The 23,656-nt window shown below is 37.6% G+C and overlaps 1 protein-coding gene across 5 annotated transcripts in view; it reads left to right on the top strand.

The window, feature by feature from the left end:
- The window catches only part of TRIO (trio Rho guanine nucleotide exchange factor), a 237,447-nt gene that overhangs the window by 127,445 nt on the left and 86,346 nt on the right, over positions 1–23,656 (top strand). For all 5 annotated transcript variants that reach the window (XM_015282226.4, XM_046930053.1, XM_040695757.2 and 2 more), the window contains 14 exons: positions 1,188–1,383; positions 2,710–2,876; positions 6,513–6,632; positions 7,863–8,054; positions 8,958–9,107; positions 10,494–10,608; positions 15,151–15,266; positions 17,964–18,086; positions 20,222–20,416; positions 20,541–20,656; positions 21,193–21,259; positions 21,995–22,104; positions 22,805–22,874; positions 23,345–23,434. In XM_015282226.4, the coding sequence (XP_015137712.1) occupies positions 1,188–1,383; positions 2,710–2,876; positions 6,513–6,632; positions 7,863–8,054; positions 8,958–9,107; positions 10,494–10,608; positions 15,151–15,266; positions 17,964–18,086; positions 20,222–20,416; positions 20,541–20,656; positions 21,193–21,259; positions 21,995–22,104; positions 22,805–22,874; positions 23,345–23,434 (1,827 nt within the window). The remainder of the gene's footprint in view (positions 1–1,187; positions 1,384–2,709; positions 2,877–6,512; positions 6,633–7,862; positions 8,055–8,957; positions 9,108–10,493; positions 10,609–15,150; positions 15,267–17,963; positions 18,087–20,221; positions 20,417–20,540; positions 20,657–21,192; positions 21,260–21,994; positions 22,105–22,804; positions 22,875–23,344; positions 23,435–23,656) is intronic.

The raw sequence follows: 23,656 nt of genomic DNA, 5'->3' as shown, positions 1-23,656 counted from the left end.
TTTTCCAGGATTTCTGTTGAAGTTACTGAGGCAGTTAAACTACACAACTGTGATGAACCACTTGGAAAGTGTAGTGACAGACTCCTGCTCACAACAGATATTTATGCAGATAGCAATTTTGCCATGAGTGCCAATTTGGCACCATACTCTCTTTCTTGCTATATCTTAGTATAGGAATGGGTGTACCCCTTCCCCATCAATTAACACTGTTCATGTTGATTTGTCGTACTCCTGAAACTATAGAATTCAAGAGCTCAGATGGTCTTGCTTCTTGATATCTACAATTTTGCCTTCCCAGTAATGTGCTGTAATTTGTGCCAAAATTCTGTTGAAAAGTTTGGGAAAATGTATTTGATCAAAGGCTTAATAGTTACTAGACAGGCTTGTCTGAAGTAAGTAATGGGTGCATCAAACCTGTGCGATAAGAACTCATTCGACCCATTCTGATGAACAGAAGTTGTAAGCATTATCTGTTATACTTGAAAACTGTTCTGTATCCCAGTTGAAAGAAGTATTTTATGTTTTCAGCAAGGTTTTGGTAAACACGCTCATGTAGATGAGCAAGGAAGGCTTTCCTGTTGTGATACATATGTAAAAAAAATTCAGAACAAAACAACAAAAGAAACCCAACAACAAATGTTAGTCCTCTTCTCTGGACATTTTATGGTGGATAGTAAATTCCAGAATTGGTGTAGCTGAATGATTTATCCTTGCAAATTTAACTGTGATGTATTACTTTTTATTCTTGCTCCATTCACTAAGTACCCTGCCTTTTGTGACAGACAGTGCTTCTCAGTTGTTTGTTAGAAGTTAATGGTGCTCACTGAGTCTAATACTTTCTCCTCACAGAGGAGAAGAGCTGACTTTTTTTGTTAACAGTTTAAACAAGTGATGTGTTGATGAGCGGATACTTAAGCAGTGCTGGGGTATCCATGGTGTTGGGGACTTTGAGAAGGCACACATTGATTGAAGGAGAGGTGTTGTGGTTATCAAATACATTCTTTTGGATTGTTTGCCAGAATTGAAAACCTGTGCGGAAATGACCCATGTCCAAACCATATCAAACCTGATGAGTGAATTGAATCGACAACTGACGCGTTCCCAGCCTCCATCTTAAATGCAGCATTGGCAATAAACATGCACTGTATAATGGATTAACTAGTATTATCTTCCTCCTTTTCTCTCAGATAATTTCAGACCTCGAGTCTTGGAATGATGAGCTCTCTCAACAGATGAATGACTTTGACACTGAAGATCTTACAATTGCAGAACAAAGGCTCCAGCATCATGCAGACAAAGCCCTGACCATGAATAATTTGACCTTTGATGTCATCCACCAAGGACAGGATCTGCTGCAATATGTCAACGAAGTGCAGGCATCTGGTAGGATGACTCCTTCATAAGGTTTTATAAGAATTACCCAGTTGACATTCCATGGAATGTCTAAAAATGGCAGATGTGCTGGTTAAATGTAAACTGGAGAGATGTAGATACTGTTTTTTTACTTCATACTCAAATCATTTGATATCATCAGTGAATTTATATAGGAGGTGGCAACACCTGAAAATGTTTACTTTTCTAAGAAGGAGAGTCCACTCAGGAAGTTATAAATGTATAAATACCCTGGTATTTATACAAACTAGGGGAAGACCTCCTTGAGAGCAGCTCTGCGGAGAAGAACTTGGGGGTCCTGGTGGACGAGAAGCTGGATATGAGCCAGCAGTGTGCGCTTGCAGCCTGGAAGGCCAACTGTGTTCTGGGCTGCATTAAAAGAGGGGTGGCCAGCAGGGAGAGGGAGGTGATTGTCCCCCTCTATTCGGCTCTTGTGAGGCCCCATCTGGAGTACCGCATCCAGGTGTGGGGCCCCCAGTACAGGAAGGACATTGGAGCAGGTCCAGAGGAGGGCCACTAAGACTGGAGCACCTCTCCTATGAGGAAAAGTTGAGGGAACTGGGCTTGTTTAGCTTGGAGAAGAGAAGGCTGCAGGGAGGCCTCATTGTGGCCTTCCAATACTTGAAGGGAGCTTACAAACAGGAGGGGGAATGACGGTTTACGAGGGTGGATAGTGGTAGGGTAAGCGGCAAGTCTTAAACTGAGACAGGGGAAGTTTAGGTTAGATATTAGGAGGAAGTTTTTCACACAGAGGGTGGTGACGCACTGGAACAGGTTGCCCAAGGAGGTTGTGGATGCCCCATCCCTGGAGGCTTTCAAGGCCAGGCTGGATGTGGCTCTGGGCAGCCTGGTCTGGTGGTTGCTGACCCTGCACATAGCAGGAGGGTTGAAACTCGATGATCATTGTGGTCCTTTTCAACCCAGGCCATTCTATGCTTCTATGATTATGATAAGTCATTAAAATTAGCATAAATGGTAAGGAGTTAATTTATGGTTAAGCAGAGCAATTTCACCAAGTTATAATTTTCACTTCCATTAGCAAATCTTCCTTTCTGATTTCTTACAGTCCTTCAGCTGATGTTTTTTACCTGTACGAAGTTATGCAGCTAAATCTCAGGCTTCTTAAAATAAGTAAATAAAAAAGTAGTAATAATAATTTTATATTTTCAAAGCTGTGCAAAAAAACTATGCTTGTTTAAGCAAGTGCTCAAAGTTACATTTTGAGAGGGAACTGGAAAAATAAGTTTACAGCAGTGGAAATGGCCTCGTATGTCTTGAAAACCCTTAATTCTATTATAAATGATTGTCTGCTTACAGGTGTTGAGCTACTTTGTGACAGGGATGTAGACATGGCAACTCGTGTTCAGGATCTGCTGGAGTTTCTCCATGAGAAGCAGCAGGAGCTGGATGTAGCAGCCGAGCAGCACCGCAAGCACTTGGAGCAGTGCGTGCAGCTGCGCCATCTGCAGGCGGAGGTCAAGCAGGTACGAAGCCATTGTGCCCTGAGCTGGGGGAGCAAGGGTGTTTTCATACCTCTTGGAAGTGCAGTCCTATAAATGGAAATGAAGAATAACTTACATGAAGTCTTGCATTTGGAGAAAGGAAGGAACGACCTTGATTTTGAGAACCTAAAGAAATTTCATCCAGTGTTAACGTTGAAGTGATTTTTTCAATTTGCATTAGCAATCCCTATTTGTATGTGGCTGTAAGTCACATATTTGAAGCTAATTTCAGCTTATTACTATGTAGATGGGATACTGTCTTTTTATCAAAGATTATAACCAGGTTTCCATTTGACTTTTCTTTTGGTTTTGGTTTGGCTTGGTTTTTTTTTGCTGCCAAAACTGTCACTACTGCTATTGTATTTTCACACTTTAAATAAATAAAGCTTTGTAGTCATGTCAGATTGGAACACTACAGGAATTTTGCTACAGAGTTCATCCCTCAAGTTATTGTAATAAGACCAGAAAACTGTCTTTCTGTCTTTGTTTTTTGGTTACATACTTGCAAGGAGTCTTTTCAGTACTCAGTAGAGGAATTTCAAGTGTAGTTATGTTACAGTTCAGATGGATTTTTGTGACAAGTTAATTTTTGTCTAATATGCATAGGTTTACTGTGAGAACAACAACAACAAAAAACAGATAGAAACATCCAGTAATACTTCTCCCTCAACTACAGTACCAGTTCTGCTTTGTGGCATTGAATTTTTGTGCATCAAGCCTCAAGACTAGGAGGAAGCAAAATAGGGCCAGAAGGCAAACAAGTTTAAAGAAATCCTGCAAAGAATTTTCTTGTCAACCCGATGTGTAATAGGTGAAGAAATGGTAAAAACAGACAAAAAAATTACAGTGTAGGAAAACCTCAAAAGACAGGAAGAAAAGGATACTCACCAAAGTAATGAAGGATGGCTGTATGTAGAAGAAGCAATGTGGAAAGGAAGATATGATCACTTTATATAAGATAGGGACATAAAAGTAGAAACAGAGAAGTAGTTGAGATCATCTGTCTCAGCCTGAAGTCCTCTTGCATTTACCAGCCAAACCTTTGATCACCTGAGAGATATAGCTACTGAATTATTTACTGCTGCAATTACTCCCATATACTCACTTTGTAGAATGAATGCCTTAACATGCAGGATCTACATGGTTCAGATTCTTTACCAAGCTCCAAAGTGTGTTGGTTTTACTATGGTCATAAAGCATTAGCAGTTGTTCTGATGATAGTGTATGTTCTTGGATGCACCTATGTGTTTATATGTTTAGAGCAGTGTAGTCCAAACTTGAATCCTCAGGAATGCTTTAGAATGCCTTGGATTCACACATTCAGATCTTATAACTTGGTGCATACACAATCCACAGTGTTTGAGTCCCCAAGGTACTGTTCAGGATGAGTATGCTGGCACTCCATATAGTGCCATATGGATGTGGAAACTTCAGTTGGACTGCATGCTGAAACAGGTGTGTCTTATGATTGTGTTCAGTTAGAGTAAAAATCACTTTAAGAGATTACACTTAAATCAAGCATTCACTAATACAGCCACTCTTTCAAGTTTTCCAAATTCTCTGTTTCATTTTCACAATTTTGCTGATGTTATATTGATGCTTTCATAGCCTGCTGAAGACTAGGAGAGGAAAAGATGCGTGGAGTGTGTGGTCCACTCCAACATTGAGGTGATGGGAATATGCCAATAAACAGTAGAGGGTAGCAGCCTTGAGAGAGAAAACAGGCTTGCTGGTTACTGGAGCTTATGTTAGCCCTTTAAGTTAGAGCAGAGGGGAAGAAGAAGGGAAAGGAGAAAGTACTGGCAATACTTTCATGCAAATCCCACCTGCGTTTCCACCCTAATCTGCAGCAAGCAGGAGTGTAAATCTGTGTGTTTGAAATAGCAGGATCTATGCTAGCTATCTGCTGTGTGTGATAGTATGCCAAGTCAAGAAGATCTTTGAATTAGTGCTGCTTAAACATTCTCCTTCTTTGTAAATACTGTAGAGAAGGCTAAATGTATTTTAACACAAAAGCTTTGTGTTTTATCATACTATACCTGGAATAATTAATTTGTAATGTAGAAATTTAGCTCAGAAATGCTTTTATAAGAAAGAGTAGAAATGAAGAAGTTATTTTGAAAATCTGCCCTTTATGTTCTTCTAGACAAATCTGTTCCCCTGAGCTTAGTTTCTGACTACAGTCTGGACCCATATAATTCCTAGGAATTTTCCCTTTTTCTTCCTCCTGATGCCTGCCCTGGCTTGTTTCTTTGAGTGCTAGCAACTCCCAGGTGTCTTAACTAGAGACACCCAGCATTTTTCATGACCCTCTTTGCCTGCCATGTGCTGTGATCTGGAATCCTTTCCTTGTGAAACAAAAGGCCAGAAGCTTATGTTTAAAGATAAAAAGTCTGTGTGTTGGAGCAGAGATTATGCTTTTACTTTTGAAGATGAAGGCAAATGGAACTGGAAAAGATACTTGAATTTATGAGAAGACATCAAATTACAGTTCAAGATGGTCTGGATGCACTGAAGAATTGTGCCGCACAATGGTTATGCATTTTATTAGACAAATATAGAGCATGGTGTACTGACAGGAATAATCAGCTGAACAAACACAGCACGGGGCAACAATTCTGCAGAAGAGTTCACAGACAATGGTGAATAACCTGAATTATGCCCAGCTTTACTCAGTAATTGGAAGTTTTGAACTGGAGTGATGGTTATCAGCTGGAGAGAGCTCTTAAAAGATTAGCGAGAAAAGTTAGGAAGCTAAGCTCATATGGGAGTGGTTGAAGACTTTGGGGTCAATGAGGAGTGGTGCCTAGAGGAAAGAATAGGATAACTTTCTTGAGGGAGAGGAGAGGGAGGGAAAAAATGATGCCGAAGGTAATAAAATGTAATTATATTATATTTTTTTTTGTGGACAAGATAAACCAGGTGAGCCAAAATTAAAGCAAGAAAGATTTGAAAGTTAGACATTAGGAAGACTTGTGATAAAAATGTCTGGTGAAATTGTGGCATGCTCGTTACTGGAATTCTGAATAATGAAAAGGCAAAGATCTTCTGGGAGGGGCCTTAAGGTTACACATCCCTACTGTTGGTGAGGAATGCACTAGATGGTCTTCTAAGGCTTCTCTCCGCTATGAAATTCTTCTAGATTTAGTGGATGAATCAAGAAGGCATATCCTGAAAACAAATCTTTAAGTAATTAGAGAACACTCAACAGTCCCATTTTTCTCAACAGTATTTTCTTTATTTTCTTTCTTTTCACTAAGCTCCATACCCTCAATTTTTGTTTCTGACACTGGCTCTTCACAAGGATTGTTTGCAATTTGATCCTGTTTTCCAGAGGTCATTCAGAAAACACAACCTTGCTTCAGTAAAAACTGAAATCAGGAACATGTTATAGTTGACTGAAAGACACAAGTTGTCAGCTAAGTAAAACAGGCACTTAATTAAAGTGAATGTCATTGTGTTATACTGAATGTATAATTGACTGTGAGAATAGAATTAATAAATGATGTAGTCAACAATTGCAGAACCATGTTTGTCCATAAATGTTTTCGTCAATGATGCTTTTCCTGCTAACTGGCAGCAGAACTGCGTATTTCAAGGTCTTTTCCTTTGTTACAGGTCTTGGGCTGGATCCGCAATGGGGAGTCAATGTTAAACGCGGGCCTTATCACTGCTAGCTCTTTGCAAGAGGCAGAACAGTTACAGAGGGAACATGAGCAGTTTCAACATGCAATAGAGGTAAAAGCACTGTTTCGATGACCATGGCCAAGAATTCCTATATTACATTTTATGAGTCTCAGTGAACAACATAGCACTAAGGAGATGTAAGGGATATTTCCCCTTTTATTGCAACAATATAATGCTAATTATTAATGTTGAGAATAAACAAACTTGCACACATCTGTGTTATGTATTCTGATTTTAAAAAATCAAAACGTGTGGGTATTCTGAAATGGTCTTTTAATGTTTCTATTTTTGTTCAACAGTAGATCTTACTGAAGTTTGTGTATGGCCATGTGTCCTTCCCCCTGCCTTGATTTCAAACTATGCCGAGCTCTTAAGATTCACTGGAACATAGCTTTAGTAATTCATATGCACTACTGAGGGACTTGTGGTGATATTGATTAGATATAATGTTCTTTTTAAAGAACTTTAGCTGGAAGCGTAATGTTCTGGTTGTTTGGAAAACTATTTTCAGTCCTTGTAGTAATTGTTTAGATGTTGTTCTGCGATTTTTATGAAGTTTTGTGTTTCACCCTCTGTTTTTTTACAGTTTGAGCTAAGTGTACCCTCATTTTGAAAGCTTTGGTAACTCTTAAGTATAAAAATCATGTAACTGTTAGGTTTTTGCCAATTTAAGGGTAGGTGATGAGAAAGGTTAAATTCTGTAGTTTTTGGGTCACTCTGGATTCAGATATAATCATACTTAACATAGTTTGGTGCTGAAGAATTTAGGCAAGTATATGTTTACACAGAGAACTAAAGTAAAAAGTTTGCTCATAATGAAGCCCTATGTGCCTGCACCTTTGTTTGTTTAATACTAATGCGCAATAGACTGCCTTAAAGCTCTGAGGACAGAAATAGCAATCAAGTTAAGATAAATCGTTTCCATCTTTTTTTTTTTCCTCATCCTCATACTGAAGGAAAAGAAAATCAACTTGGAATTCATGATTATAAAGAAATTTACTGTGACATAAATATGAGGTGTGTGACTGAATACTATGCAGTAGCTTTCATTAGAGGCTGCTAATCACTGTTTATTTGCTGATTAATCTCCATAGGATTTGTTTTCTTTCTGTTGGCACAGTGAAGTTGTACAATGACTAATATTAAACAATTCTGTTTAGTTTATGAGTGTATGTGTATAGAAGTAAGTGTCACTGACAGAGTGAAAATGTGAGCCCTTGCGGTCTTCAAGAAAATGAACTCAACTGCCCTACTGAACTCCTGAATTCCACCTCTTTTCAGAAAACACATCAAAGTGCCCTTCAGGTTCAGCAGAAAGCAGAGGCAATGCTACAGGCTAATCACTATGACATGGATATGATCAGGGAGTGTGCAGAGAAGGTTGCTTCCCATTGGCAACAACTGATGCTCAAGATGGAGGACCGTCTCAAGCTTGTGAATGCCTCTGTTGCCTTCTATAAAACTTCTGAACAGGTACAGAAATGCTTTTTGATCTGTCAGCTTTGGTTAATTCTTCACTGTGGCATAAAGCAGCGCTATCTAGAAGACTTGTTCAACTGGATTTGGTTATATTTACTTATATTTACTTATTTATCACCAAAAATGCAAAAAGCAAATTATTTTCTCAGCTGCCTTAGGAACACAAACCATATGTTTCTAAATAAACAGTACACAAATTGTGCCAACTATTAAGGGACTACAGTTTATTAGGTCAGCGTATGTTCACTTCAGTTAGCAAAATTTGAAGAAGGTACATTACCAAGTGCAAAGTGCTGTGGTTGTTAGTGAAGATTCAGATCTCTGTCAACCTCTCCTGTCTCTCTCCCCTTTAATATTCTTCAGATTCTTATTTTTAATTGAAAAAAGGCTGGTAAAACATTTCCGAAATGGAATACACCGTACAAGTGTTTAATTGAGTTTCTGTTTGTATCAAGATATATTGCTTAAACCATAAGCAAGTTGCACAGAGGTTTAAAGGAAGTACTTTAGATGATTAATGCAGTGTTTTGTATGAAAGTTAGAGAAGAATCAACTTAATTTGATTAGTCAGCAGACCAGTTAGTGAGGAGGTTGGTAAGGCTGCTTCCTCTGTAATCATGTCTGATACTCATCCTGAACTGTACAGTTACAGAGATAGGAGAAGATAAGCTTCATTAGAGAGAGCCTCTTCAGCAAATCCACTTAAGAACGCCAATGCTTGTAAAAGTAAAGCCTAAGTTTGTTGGCTCCCTTTAAGTCCCAGTCAAAACATGTTAGAATCTAAGTTATGTGTATAGGGTAGATTGGTTTTGAGGTTGTTTTTTCTTGAATTAGGAATGAATTAGGAATTGTTGTTGTGCTGAATTATGTGTGAGTTGAACTCCTTCTGCCTGATAGGTGTGCAGTGTATTGGAAAGCCTGGAGCAAGAGTATAAGCGGGAAGAAGACTGGTGTGGGGGAGCAGACAAGCTGGGTCCCAACTCTGAAACAGATCACGTTACCCCCATGATAAGCAAACACTTGGAACAGAAGGAGGCATTCCTAAAGGTATGTTTTTTCACTTTTCATTGTCTTCTGTGTCTTAGAAAACTCACTATTACAGTGCTGAAATGTGTGTGGTGAGCAACAGTGCAGTGCCCAGTTAAAAGCTGTGTATGTGTCCGGAGCTGCAAAGATGTAGGAAGTGGCATGATAACTGCTTCTGATGGTGATGAGGAGAACATAGTCAAGTTCATAGAACTGTAGCCAGCTTTATAAAAGTATTTCCTGCTGAACTTCAGTAGATGTCAGGTCACCCACTGTGACTGAAGTGGAATTGGGAATCACTGCTTTGAGCAACTGTCATTCTAAAAAAATACTTAAAAGCTGCTGCATTAGAGAAGAAGTGACAGTTATACAGTGTTACTGCTGCCTGTGCAACTCTCAGATGTACTTGGACTACAAGTACAGAAGAAGGAAATTGCTAGACAAGCATCTGAGAATAGTTGGCTTTTCTAATAGTCTACAGATAAGTGAAAAGTTTCCAATCTAACGTCCTAGTGAGGGGGTTACTAATCATACTGAGTGAAAGTGTGATGGATGCTTGCAAAGCAGCATAACTAAGCCTATAACCAAAGTCTTTTTCCCAGTATCATCTTGAAAGATTTCACAGTATCTAACTTAGTTTTATTGAAAGTCTTTTTGTTCTCAATGAATGGCTGATAACATTAAAAAATATGCTAACTTAGCTCCAAGTATGCTGCCAAATATATCTTTCAGCAGCTGGCATGTGATTTTTCCAGTATTGTGTTAAAATAATTTGGGAAATGACTTAATATCTTCATTACTGGATCTAACCATGCAACCTCTATCTAACCTTTTAAAACTGTGTTTCATGTCCTGCTTTTTAGAAATAAGACAGTCAGGCCATATAAAGTACTTGTTGTATATTAAGATGAAGAAGGCAGCTGAGCTGAGTGAGGACTGAAACTTCTCAAGGCCTTTAAAGGGCATGTCTTCATATCTGAGCACTTTTGGTTTCACTTTAGCAGAGCCATCACTTACTGTCTAAAACACTGGTGGATGTTGAGCATATCCAGGTGATGTCAGAAGCATGTGCACTCTGTTTATGCAATAAATCATTTCAAGTGGCAGATACACAAAACAAACTTCTCTGTAATATCTGAGTCATGCTGAAATCTCTAGAGGTAATTGCTTTTAGGATCTTCAGATGAAAAGTGTTTATTTTGTTTGTAAGTAAGGATTAACCGCTGTTTGTTGGGGAAACTGTTTTACTGGTTAGCTTGACTTACTTGTAGGAGAACTTAATAAGCAGCACTTTTAAAAAGTGTAGAGAGTGGGATATGCACAAAAAGGGAGAGAGGAAGGTCCTTCATCTCTTTCTGGTTTTCTACGTGTGCATCTTCAAAGAAAGTAATACTGCTGACTCTCTAGGCTTGCACGCTGGCCCGGAGGAATGCTGATGTCTTCCTGAAATACCTGCACAGGAATAGCGTAAACATGCCAGGGATGGTGACGCACATCAAAGCACCTGAACAGCAAGTCAAAAGTAAGGGGTTTCTTCTTTTTCTCTCCAAAGAGTCTGATTGTCATATGCTGTGGTGTGTTTGGTGGGGGGGACTGATGCCTGCACAAGTGGAAATGGTTCTGTCAGGCTTTGCATGAAGTAATTAAAATTGTTCTCACACTTGCAAAGAGCTGCCTGTCATCAAATTCTCTTATACTCACATTAATTTGCTCTGAATTTATCTCTTCTTACATGTAATCTTGCAATTTGTCCTACTAGCATCATGTTCAAATTTCTCGTATGCATAAGTAATAGCTAAGGTGAGGCAGCAAAGAATCATTATGTCGAGCCTGACTTTTGTTAGGGGTAATTCAGCGTAGTGCAACGTTGAGGTATAATTTGTGGGGAAAGGAATCGAGAAATCTTCAAGGGTAAAAGTGGAAAAAGTACAGAAGTAGATATGCATAAATGATGGATGAGGTAGGGAGAACAGAGATTGGAGAGAGACATTCAGAAGTAAATACGACATTTTAATCACTTATTTGCTGGTCATGTTCTGCTTGATGCATTTTGAAACTATGGCTGAATGCTCAGGCCATGCTATAGACTCAGAAACAAAGAAATCTAATAATCTAATTAATTGCTGTTCACGGCTATCCAAACAGGAGTTATGCTGAAGATACAGCCAAACTCATAAAAAACAGTTGCAGAAAGGAAGTATCTGAGAGGATATGAGGAAAAAGTGTTACAACAAGAGTGAGAAAGCACTGAGTAGAGCAGGTAGACGGTGGTGGAATCTCTGTCTTCGGGAATTTTTAATTGCTTTGAGGACGAGTTTGGAGTAGGTGACCTCCAGACATCACTTCCACACTAAATTATTTTGTTATTCTACCAGGAAGGGACACATGGTTACTTCTTCATTTTCCTAAAAAAGAAAAACAGTTTGTGTTAAGCTTATCCGTGTATCTGATGGTGCTCAAATTGAAAATCTCCCACTGTTGATTTTTTTCTATTAGAGAGAGAATAGTATATTGGATATTTCTAGGGAAATAATTGGATTGTGAGAGTTGAAGCTTTCACCATGTGCAGATAAGGCACAGGATTACCCCATCCCCCGGATACCACCATTTAGAGAACTCCATAAGACAAAACCTCAACAGAGATGCAGACTATATTGATAAATAGAAAATTGTTGTGGACGTGTCACTTAAGTCTACTAGTCATAGTAAATTAAACCAAAGCGAAAAGGAAGCAGGAAATTGTAGCTACAGTCTTTCATGAGTAAGAAACAAATCTTAGGACTTGTAGACAATTATATGATTCAGTTCCAAAAGCAGTTTATGCAGGAATAGTCATTCTGTGAAAGATAAATGTGTTCAAATGAGAAAAAGGTAGGAAAGTCTTTGCTAATGTCCTTAAAAATAATTATGTTTCAGAACGGTAATGTTCTGTGTGTTCTGTGCCCATTTACAATCCAAGATGAATGATACATGTTTGAAGTGTCTGTGACGAATTTTTAGAAAGATAAAAAAGCAAAAAAAAATCCCCAAGTAGGGAAAAAATAAATTATGTGTTCTTACACTCTTTTTTCCCCAAAAAAACCCATGTAATAAAATTCTGAGAGCTAAGGCTTCTGAGAGTCAAGGTAAAACTAGCAAGGCTTTCTTTATTTTGGATATTAATGGTATGGTGGCAGCTGACCAAATGATTTGAAAGTTCACTCTGCTATTCCTGCTCAGCTATGTATATAAGTAAACAAAGAAGTCTTTTTTAATCTATTTTTCAAACAGATGGGGTTAAAAAGAATGAAGCATTTGTTTCATTTTGGAAATACACAGCGTGCGTCTGTTCTGCAGGGTCATTATACACTCTTGTACTCAGATGTACTCTTGGAATAACATGTAGACTCAGTATATGGTCAGTATATTCAGGCATTAAAAAGAACAGTTAGTAAAGTGGAGTAACCCTTGAATTTCTACAAAATTGCTGTACAGAAGAAGAAAAGGAAAAAGGTTGCAAAACATCGCGTACCTTATTCAGTGACATACTTGATTCTTATTCCCAGATGCAGACTAAGATATCTAGAAAATAAATCTTTTAATCTAAACAAAGTTTATCTAATCACATTCTTCATGGGAAACTAATCACAATGGATACTGAACTCTGAAAGTTGTCATTCTGTCCCTTCATACCAGTGTAAATAATTTTCTTGACATGTAGTTATAGCTATTCAAATTCTGTATCAGACACCCTGCCAAAGCCAATTTTTAGGAAGCAGTTGTAGCCTGAAACTTTGTTATGGCAGGTGAATTCAGTGACAATTGCTGGCAGCTCAGGAACGGATCATCATCTTTACTGCTGCTGCTAATTTTATGTGCTTCTTTCTTACCTCTGCTTCACAGGCTGCAGCTGAACATTCATGGCTGATGAGAGAACTTTTGTCTAGAGGTGATTATATTTTTAGATAGGCTGATAGAGAGTGCAGGATGTGTAGAGACAGGCTCTGAGAGATTTCAGCTGGTAAGAGCTTGAAGAATAAGCTGAAAACTTAGGAACTAATTTAGTTTTGTAACAAATGCTGAAAATAAAACAGTACTTCAGAAGCCTTGAAATAGAGCCGCTCATCTGAATTTGATATTAAATGTCTATGTTCTGTAACTTCCTATGAGTATTTTATGGAATATTTTTTCTGTTCCTTGTCAGTCCAAGAAATTAATGGTAGTAACACTAATGGGGCACAGCCAAATGTCTCTCACTGGCTTGCCATCTGTATCATGTCCTGACAGAACAAATGCTGTTCCAATTAGTTAAATTCACCTTGCTTGCTGAGTGTCAGAACTACTTTGCTTGCGTCATTATCAAGATGTCTCTTTTTATATGGCGTCTAGTTGGTGGTATTATATTATATTATATAATGATAATCCCCCAGAAATCTGACATATATTCTATGCAAGCATTTCAGATGTGGCCTAAGGCAAAAGTAAAATGGAGAAAGCAGGTGAGGCAGTATTGCTCATTGCAGATCAGCACATGATTTGGCAAAGGGACAGATCAGTTGAGGCATGTTTGAGGGTAGCCTGCCCAGCAAGAAGAAAACATTGGCTGCAGTTACCAGATTCCAAGCAAAGGCAAACTCTGGGTGATCTCAGTGCTCTGTGTCAAATGGGATTAGTATTTCCAAGAGGGAAGATAACGGCAGTAGTGCAGTCAGATTTCATAATCCTTTGGGAGGTAATGGGAGATAATTGTAATTGGTCCCAGGTTACCCATAAGTAGAGATGCTTTTCCCCTCAGGCTCCCTTTCTGTGAGCTTAACTGTCAAACGGTTGGTCTCTGAGTTGTTTGCAAGTAAGGCATGGTGGACTAGGGCAGGGAGATACAGAGATGTGATACCTGGCGCCTGAGATTCTTCATTCATAGTTGTGGAAAATATTCAATTGTGGGTGTCAGTAGAAAAACAAGTAAAGCATGGTTGTGAAGAATGAACCTATTTTTTTTTTCTTTTTTTCCTTTTTTTCTTTTTTTTCTTTTTTTTTTTCCTTTTTTTTTTTTTTCTGCTTTTTTCAAACGTTAGGGGCTTTCCCTTGGGTTTTCTTTGCACTTCTGACAGAATCACCTGGCAGAGATCTTATGTTTACCCATCCTCAGTATTCCAGCTTGCTATCTGGATTTGCAGTAGCTACAAAATCCACTAGGGCTGCTGTTCTGAAAGAAGCAGTGAGTAAAGCGAGCTTCACAAGAAACTGCTAGGATTTCTTTGTTTGAAATGAAAAACAATAATCATGAAAGAAGCAGAGTGCAGATAAAATCTTAAGCATATTGTAAGCAAAAACCCTTTGCCATCAAGGAACTCATAAGTCAGATACAGGGAATTGCAGGTTACCAGTAATTAAATTCTCAAAGCTGGACGGCTTCTGACACTCAGGGATGGAATAGCAAAGAGTGGGTACAATTATTTGATTACATGGAAATTCTGTCAAGGCCCAGTGAACGCTAATATTTGAGCAAGTCAGCATACTCGATTACACTGTTGTTGGGGTTTTTTTGTTTTTGTATTTTCAAGAGGAATTACAAATTTAGTGATCTGATGAATTTTTATTGTGCTCTGATTATGTCATGTTTGTTGTTGTAGTGACTCATGGTTACATATTTACCCATTTGTATTAAATACTTCGTAAGAAACTGGTAAATTAAGAAAAATCTGTTCTTTTCTATGGTTAATTTGGAACCTCAGGCAGGTTGTGTCATTACTTGTGTATGCTCACTCTTTCTGAGAAAATTCTTCAAGAACTATCTTTGTCATAATACATTTTGAAGTCCTGTATAAGTAGCAGGCCCTGTATGAAAAGCATCTGAAAGAAGAAAAGGCATTATTAATAGGTTTTAATTACATCTCTAGTTTCTTTAACCAACATTTCTGTAAGTAGCATTGACAAAGGAAAGCATAATGACAAAGTGCAAAACAGAGTAACAGACACAGTGCATTACACATTCTACAGTATTCTACTTTCTACCACTGATTTTGATATGTTATTTCAAAATCAGTTGTCACAACAGCTGATTAAACTGTTTTTATTCCTTCAGATATCTTGAATGAACTCTTCCAGCGGGAGAACCGTGTGCTGCATTATTGGACCATGCGTAAAAGACGTCTTGATCAATGCCAACAGTACGTGGTGTTTGAAAGAAGTGCCAAACAGGTGAGAGTTTTATATAAGAATTCTCTTCAGTATAGTCAGGGTTTGACACAGACTGGCTTGTCCCACTGTTGGAAACTTGGCACTGACTTCTTCAAACATCTGAAAGATCAATAATTAAAGTAAAAAGTAAGAGGAATTATTTTCTTTTAACACAGAGTGTCTAAATGCTTCTGCTGGCTTGGTCTGGTGCTGGCTAGTCTCATTTCTGCGAGTATGTGTTTGAAAAGTTGTTGCACTTGTTAACTTTCACACACACGCTTAATGGGACCAGAGAAATAATGGCAACGTTTTTCTCCCATACTGGAGTGGGAAGGAATCTAATTAAACTGGTTGGCAGTTCAAGAAAGCAGAGAACTTGGATAATTCAATGAACAATGTAATCAAATTACTGAGAAGGGTTTTGCAGTTTCTGTGTACTTGTTTTCATGGTTTCTTAGGGTATAGATCATTCTTACGTTTTGGTGTTGTGTTTTTGTTTTAAGTTTATCAGTCTGGAAATAACCATTAAGTAATTAAATAACTACAGCTGAAATAATCTCCTGTACTAATCAAAATAGTAACCCTAAAATTAAGCATGGGATTCCAAGATGGAATTAGTAACTGGAATGATCTGCAGATACTGTTTGTTTGTTTTTTCCTTTAACTGGATGCAGGACAAAGAAGGAAGCTATCTGTTCCTGTTCTGCGGAAAACAACACAATATCCACTGTGTGAAATACGGTTAGATGTACTTTACAGGACTCAAAAAGCTAATCTCTTATTTCTTTCTATTAGTGTAGACAGAGACTTAATGACTAGGGGTCTGTATTGATCTCTTGAAATATTTCTGAAATCTGTCTTTTGTGATTTCATGAAGTAAGTAATGCAAGTGAAATCCCAGAATGGAGTTAAATATGAATATGTCTTTAAAACAAAAACAACAACATCCCCTCTCCATCCCCCTTCACCACTTTCTAATAACCTTAACTTCAGCATCTGCCAAGCATGTGACCTACTTGCTTTTGTACAGAGGTTACTGACTAATGGTCAAACACTAGAGATAAAGATCTGTCAGCATTTTCATTGTAAATCCCATTATACAGCTGTCTCCCATTTAGTCCCTGCCACCTTTATTGGGACACTACACTGATCAACCAGAAAATGAAATTACTGTTATCTTCATATAAATTTTTGTTGGGAATTTGGAAGAACCCATTCTTTGTACTTTTGAAACATTATGCCATGCTGTTGAAAAAGATAACATAGCAGTTTGCAAGGAAAATGATAGAATGACAAACCATTCCAGAAGTAAGGACTCACCTGGCCTCTAAGTTTCTTTAGTTTCTGTATGGTGATGTGTGTCTCCAGCATACAGTTCTGATCTTCTAATGAAATGAGCTGGCCTAAGCTGTAGGAATTAACATCAAAATAAATTTTGGTCATGTTGTGACTCTGTAGAGCTGCCAAGAAGTAGTGAAAGGGTGACATTTGCTGAAGGCAAGTTTCATTTGTCACTCATTCCAGCACTGTGTAATAAAGCCACGAAAAAAAAAAAAGAGGGGGGACTAAAAAAGTTGAAAACAAGAAGTATCAAAATAATTGTTATTTATGATATCAACAATACTCATGCTTCTTGTCCATATCATTCTTCACTGGCAAAGTTTGATATAAGAATGACAAGAAACATTATACAGGCAACCAGTTGATGTGTCTCTCTTCTTTACTCTAGTCCAGGGGTTGTTGGTTTGTTTCCATCAGTGGCACTTGAAAAGTGTAGGACTGTCTCAGCAGGCTTGCATCCACACTAGTATGTGACTAGGTAAATGGCATTGTGGTATGCCCTTACAGTCTCTAAAATGCAGACATTCACATTCAGTATTCTAACCAAACTACGCTGAACTCTTTGAACATTTGATACTGGCCTTGTCAGAACCAAGAAGCTTCAAAGTTCATGTGCCTCTGCAGGCTGCTATAGCTGCCTGTATTAAGAGTTGCAAACAACTTGGCAATGCGAGTCTTCAGTCACGGATTTGATTTTTAGTGTTAAGCAGCAGTTTGAGAGGACTCTATTTTTTTCCTAGAAGAAGGACAGTAAAGTTCATCACAACCAGAATGTTTTAAAAGACAGTGCATATTAATGTGGGCAGAACGTGGACCATAACATGGGGTAGCATGATTTGTAATAGTAAAAAAGTAAGGTGCTAGGATGTGGAAGGGAAATAATTTTAGTATGCAGTTGTTTAGTAATTCAGTTTCAAGAACAAAATACTATTGACTTTTACCAATGTACGTATGTTAATTTAATTGATAAATGTCACCATTCCTCCTTTGCTTTATGTTTAACTTCTATGAGTACGTGTAACTACGTATCATACTTTGTGAGACTGGAATATATACCAACTTCAGAGTGAAGTGATTGTTAAATCTCAAGTTCAGAGGAAGTTTAGCATATACATTTGTCAGTCTAATGTAATAATTTTTTAAGGTTGGAAAATGTGTATTTAAGTTGAAGTTCAGCAGACCTGCGCTGCAACTAAGAAGTGGTTTTTGCTCACTTCTGGAGTATACTAATGAAACCACAAATGCCACAAGTGGAGTAGAGTAAAATTTAACCATGGCCAACTTGTTTTCATGAAAAGCTTATTACAGTTGCTATCTATTGGCAAAAGTATGTTACCTTCGCTCTTACTTTTCTTTTGTTCTTGATATTTATTTTAGGCTCTGGAATGGATTCATGACAATGGGGAGTTTTATTTATCCACACATACTTCCACTGGTTCCAGTATCCAGCATACTCAAGAGCTGTTAAAAGAACATGAAGAATTTCAGATCACAGCAAAGGTAAGATAAATAAAATTACATACTATTAAAAAAAAACAAACAAACAAGACAATAAGGATGTCTGTCAAGCTTTGTTTTCTTCTGTTGGCTTTATCTCTGTATTTCTACTTAGAAAATAATAGAACAAAAGATAATCACCGTGTTGCTTCAGCTCCGTAAGCCTGATGTGCAATTGATTTCTCATGACAGAAGTGATTTTTAAAATGGTTTAAAAAAACAAAACAAAAACAAACAAAAAAAAACCCAACAAGAAACCTTGAAGGTCCTTTGATTTTTATTTTTACATCCTCATGTCTGTGGATTACTTCATGATCATTTAGGATATAAGATACAAGAAGACAGATTAGTCATCTGACATTTAATTAACAAATAATAGAAAAATAGTAGAAAAATCATTATTCCTTAGATTATTCATTTTATTAAAGTCTACAATTCTACTGTTTATTTTTGAGCGATGGCAGAGTTACATTCTTCTGTGTCTCTGGAGGCTTGTACAGAGATGCATCTGCTACTTGTGAGGCTTACTAGCTTTCACATGTGAAAAAGCAGCAACTACTGCATGACCAAAGTGCCTAAGCTTAAGAAATCTTCTGTCTTTGTGCTTCATTTTTTAACCATCACCATTTCCAACCTCTTGCCTGTATAGTCTTTACAGAGAACAAGAAAGTAAACAAGTGTTTGTTTGTGTAAAGGACTACCTTAGATGGGAAGAGATCTGGAGATGGAGTTGGTCATGGGACATGTGGAAAGGGAGAAAAGACAATCCAGAAGGAACGGAGATTGTATTTGCTTTTCAAACTTGTTTTTTTTTTTCTTCTGAGGTTTGTTCCAGCATTTGTTCTGTTGGATTCCATCCAGCATGCAGAGTACTATTGCCCCCCATTACTTCCTCTGTCAGGCAGAGGATGATGCTGGTGCCCCTTTTGAAAGGATGTTGTTGCTGCCGCTCCCTTTGTGGTTCACTGCTGGTTGGGAGGGGGTATTAGCCCTTGCTTGTTTGGAATTCCATGGTGAGATGCTCAGAGTGACCATTAGAAAAGAAAAAGAATAGAAAAGCATGAAAGGACAAACAACAGAAAAGAAAGGATAAAAAAAAAAGTCAAGTTCTTATTAACTGCTTTGCTCAAATCCCTGTTAGTCAGGGCCCTGACAATATGTTTTACTCTGACATGGTATCAGGAAAAAATGGGTGGAAGTATAAAGTCATATTTTGTGGATAATTTATTATTTGTACAAAGGAAAGTGCATAATCTTAGGAAGCAAGGTAATTGGAAAAAGTACTTGTAACCACCACCAAATTCATTACTTTGTTCTCTTAGTTTCTAAGAACTGCCTGACAACAAAAGAAACATGACATGAAAAAAAATTAAAGAATGTATTCTTAATCTGTTGAAGTGTAGAGCACATAACAAAAATCATATCCATCACAGCACCTCATTTAAGTCCCTGTATAAAGGGAGGAACATTCGTGAGACTTTGTGGGTCAGGCCCAGTGTTAGTGCTTTGATGTAATGAACAAAATACCTCTGATGGGATCAAAATCTGTTTGTATTAGTGCAAGGAAAATAACCATGTTCTGAAAAGCTTGCCTAGGAGAGTTTAGTCTCTGGATTAGATATAGAGCATGTTTTTGAAAGAGCAAATTACTTCTAGTCCCATAGTAGTAAAACCCAAGAAAACCTATATTACAGAATCATAGAGGTTAGAAGGGACCTTTGGAGATCATGTAGTCCAACCACCTGCTAAAGCAGGATTTGCTTTAGGTAGATTACACAGGAAAGTTTCCAAGTGGGTTTTGAGTATCTTTAGATGAGACTTTACAGCCTTTCTGTGGGCAGCCTGTTACAGTGCTCTGCCACCCTCGCTGTAAAGAAGTTTCTCCTTGTGTTCATATGGAACATCCTGTCTTCCAGTTTGTGCCCATTGCCCCTTATCCTTTCACTGGGCATCACCAAAGAGATTCTATGACACTTCTTTAAAGAAAGAGGTATCTATTTAAAGGATTTCTGGAACAAGAGGTAGAAGCTTGCTCCTTCCTTGACCTCTCCACCTGTACGTAGTAGCAGGTTAAGCAAAATGATCCCCTTCATGACAGGTAGAGTTAGTAACTGTTTGATATTTTCCTGTTTTCATAGCAAACCAAAGAGAGGGTGAAGTTGTTGATACAGCTGGCCGATGGCTTTTGTGAAAAAGGGCATGCTCATGCAACAGAGATTAAAAAATGTGTCACGGCAGTGGATAAAAGGTACAGAGACTTTTCCCTGCGCATGGAGAAATACAGGACCTCTTTAGAGAAAGCTCTGGGTATTTCCTCTGATTCCAATAAATCGGTAAGTGAAATTGGAATGTGATGATAGACACATACAAAAATATATATATCTTAGCTTCCTTTTGATTTATCTGTAATTTTCTCCCGTCTCCTTCCTTAATCAATTCTTCCTTTCTTTCATAAAGAGCAAAAGCTTGCAGCTGGATATAATCCCAGCCAGTGTCCCTGGGTCAGAAGTGAAACTGCGTGATGCTGCTCATGAGCTTAATGAAGAAAAACGAAAATCTGCCCGCAGGAAAGAGTAATGAATTTATTTATTTTTAATAACCGAGTGTGCATAAATCAATCCTGATAATGAAGCAACTGTCATGACTTGTCTGGAAGCTTAGAAATTGGATAAACAGTGAAAGAGAGTGATACTATTCAATAGCTCCTACTGCCTTTCATTCGCAAGCTCATTCTTACAGGAAATTCTAGCACGTCAGAATCCTAGACTTTCAAAGCCATCTTAGACTTGTGTTAACCTGCTTTTTTTCTTCTTTAGAAATTATGTGAAATAAATGTGTAAGGGAGGGAGAGAGGATAAGTTAAATCAAGTGAAAAGCATTTGAGAAAACTTCCATCTCTTTCCCCATTTCTTTTTGCACTGGTTACTAATGCAAGAGTGCTATCTCTCATGTTTCCTTCATGTCTTTTCTTTCATAGCATTTCAGTTCTCAGACTTTCTTAGAGCAGTGGAAAAAGCAAAAGCTGACGAGAAATGTGTATTCTGGTTATTATGTATTCAAAACGATTATACAGATTGAGATTTGATTAGTCTTTCTGTTGTCACCTAAGGTTTATTATGGCTGAGCTAATTCAGACAGAAAAGGCTTACGTAAGAGACCTCCGAGAATGCATGGATGTAAGTTTTCTTTTTCAATGATCTTTGAAGACAAGATTCAATCTGTTGCTTTTTACTTCTTTCTGATTTTAAAAAACAAATATGTTTAGTTTGTTGTCATAAGACCAAATTAACTATTTTTTCTGCTATTATGAAGAAACCTAGAATTACAGCTTGATATCAGCCATTTCAGTGCTCATTCTATATGTTTTGCTTTCATCAATACTGCTTGGCTTTTTTTTTTTTTTTTTTTTGGAGAGGGAGGGAAAAGGGAGTGGTTTAATTTATGTGCTTTGCTTGCAAGAGAGGAGAGCTTGTGTTAATTCTCTTATTATGTGTATCACATGTTCTGCTACTCACTGACTTTTTGAATAGAAATTCAGGGAGATTCCATGGAAAGGTGCCCAATAATTGTTATGCTCAGGCTAGTAATGTTCAGTGTTAGCTGTTACACACAACATCTAGACTGGAGACATGACCTTGATAAGCAATATCCTGAAGCAGTAGAGTTTGTCAAGGGCACTGTGTATTTTAAATGATGCAGTTTCAAGGACTGTATTAAATTGTCAGTTTTAGAACTTAGGTTTTCCTGTCAAAATCACAAGGTCTGTGTGACACAACAGAGTGTCACAACTGGTGTTGATGATGCTGCATGATCTTCACTGATTTCTCTCTGTGAATACATGCTTACGGATACCTGAGTGCTTCTGTTCAGCATTCTAATGACCTTTCATGCATCTTTTTTGTTCTGGGCAGACATATCTATGGGAAATGACAAGTGGAGTTGAGGAGATCCCACCTGGTATTGTAAACAAAGAGCATATTATCTTTGGAAACATGCAGGAAATCTATGAGTTCCACAATAAGTGAGTGACTTATCTCTCATTTCCATTTTACTGGTAAATCCACATGATGACCTAAGGGATTTCCTAATGAAAATATTGTGCATATGAATAATGGACTCTTTGCCATCAAAAATCTAAAAGATTTCTTCTCACATTGCTAAATTGTTTCAGTTGTTCTTTTTTGCAGCTAGGCATACACCATTAGAAACTGTCTTTTTCAATCTCAGACATCTTTGAGCTTTTAAGAAATTATTTAGATGCACTAAGGTACTGCTGCAGGTCTTTCAGTTGTCATGAAGAGATGGAAATCACTAAACTCAACAGAATACAGATATAGCATAAACATCAATACCTTTAGTTAACCTGAGCACCCAAAAATAATTCAAGCTTTTATTTCTCTTGACATGAAGGCTAAACTTTTCCTGAAACTCAAACAGTAGGAAACCTTCTAGATGAGGAACTACATTCAATTTTGTGTACTGCAAGTATGTGCTGAAGCAATTTTGGATCTTTGCATCAGAACTTGTATTGAATTGCTTTATATTAGTTCTTATATTACATATTGTCACCCATTTCTTTCTTCCTATGTTAGCTCATGCTGTTAGTGTGAATTACAGTAAGTTTTGTAACTGTCTTCATTCACAGACAATAGATGAATATCAGCTGCTCTAATGAAAATATTTCATGTGCCTTACCCTGTATTTTTTTTCTCTACCCAAAGTATATTCCTCAAGGAGCTAGAAAAATATGAACAGTTACCAGAAGATGTTGGACACTGCTTTGTGACATGGGTAATGTACTCAGGCTTGCGTTTAGAAATAACAAGGGAGATCAGAAGAAGGGAGGGGTGGATAATAGATCTCAAATCCATTTGTATTTTGAGTCTCTGTAAAAGTAACTATTCCTTGAAATGTGAGTAAAAATTTGTGTATCTTTAACTGGAAAATAATTAAGGTATGGTTCTCCAGTGCCAGTGCTTTGCTGCTCTGGAAGTTTACAAGAGTTGTCTAAACCTGCATGTGGGTTTTTGTTTAGTTCGTTATCTTTTTATTAGCTATGAATTATCTACTTTCACATACGTTGCCATTGTTTTCAGTCTCATTTTTCTGATACATTTTATTATGCTGCCAGACTTGAAAAATAATTGTGTCGCTTAGTTTCTTGAGACAGAAGATAAGTTCTTTGACAACTGTAGAAAATGTTCTTGAGACAGAAATTATGCTTTCTGATAACCTGTATAAATTTTCATTTTGGTCTGCAGGCAGACAAGTTCCAGATGTATGTTACTTACTGCAAAAATAAGCCAGATTCTACCCAGCTAATATTAGAACATGCAGGAGCATACTTTGATGTAAGTACTTTATGTTGCTCTTAAAAATACGTCTTGCAATTTTGAATAATGTACCTATATTTATTTATGTCGACTGCCTTATTTCTTAAGAATATGCCAGTTTCCTGTTACTAATGCTGCAATTTACTGTCAACTTAAGAAAATCAATCATATCTCTTACTCCATTAATTTGTATTCCTCAGTTGGTCTCTTAAATCTGTCAAATCAGTGTTAGAAGTCACT

Source organism: Gallus gallus, chromosome 2, assembly GCF_016699485.2.
Source record: "Gallus gallus isolate bGalGal1 chromosome 2, bGalGal1.mat.broiler.GRCg7b, whole genome shotgun sequence".
In the NCBI taxonomy this organism is placed as follows: Eukaryota; Metazoa; Chordata; class Aves; order Galliformes; family Phasianidae; genus Gallus; species Gallus gallus.
Note: the sequence above shows the minus strand (reverse complement) of the source record. Positions and strands in the feature narration are given on the sequence as shown.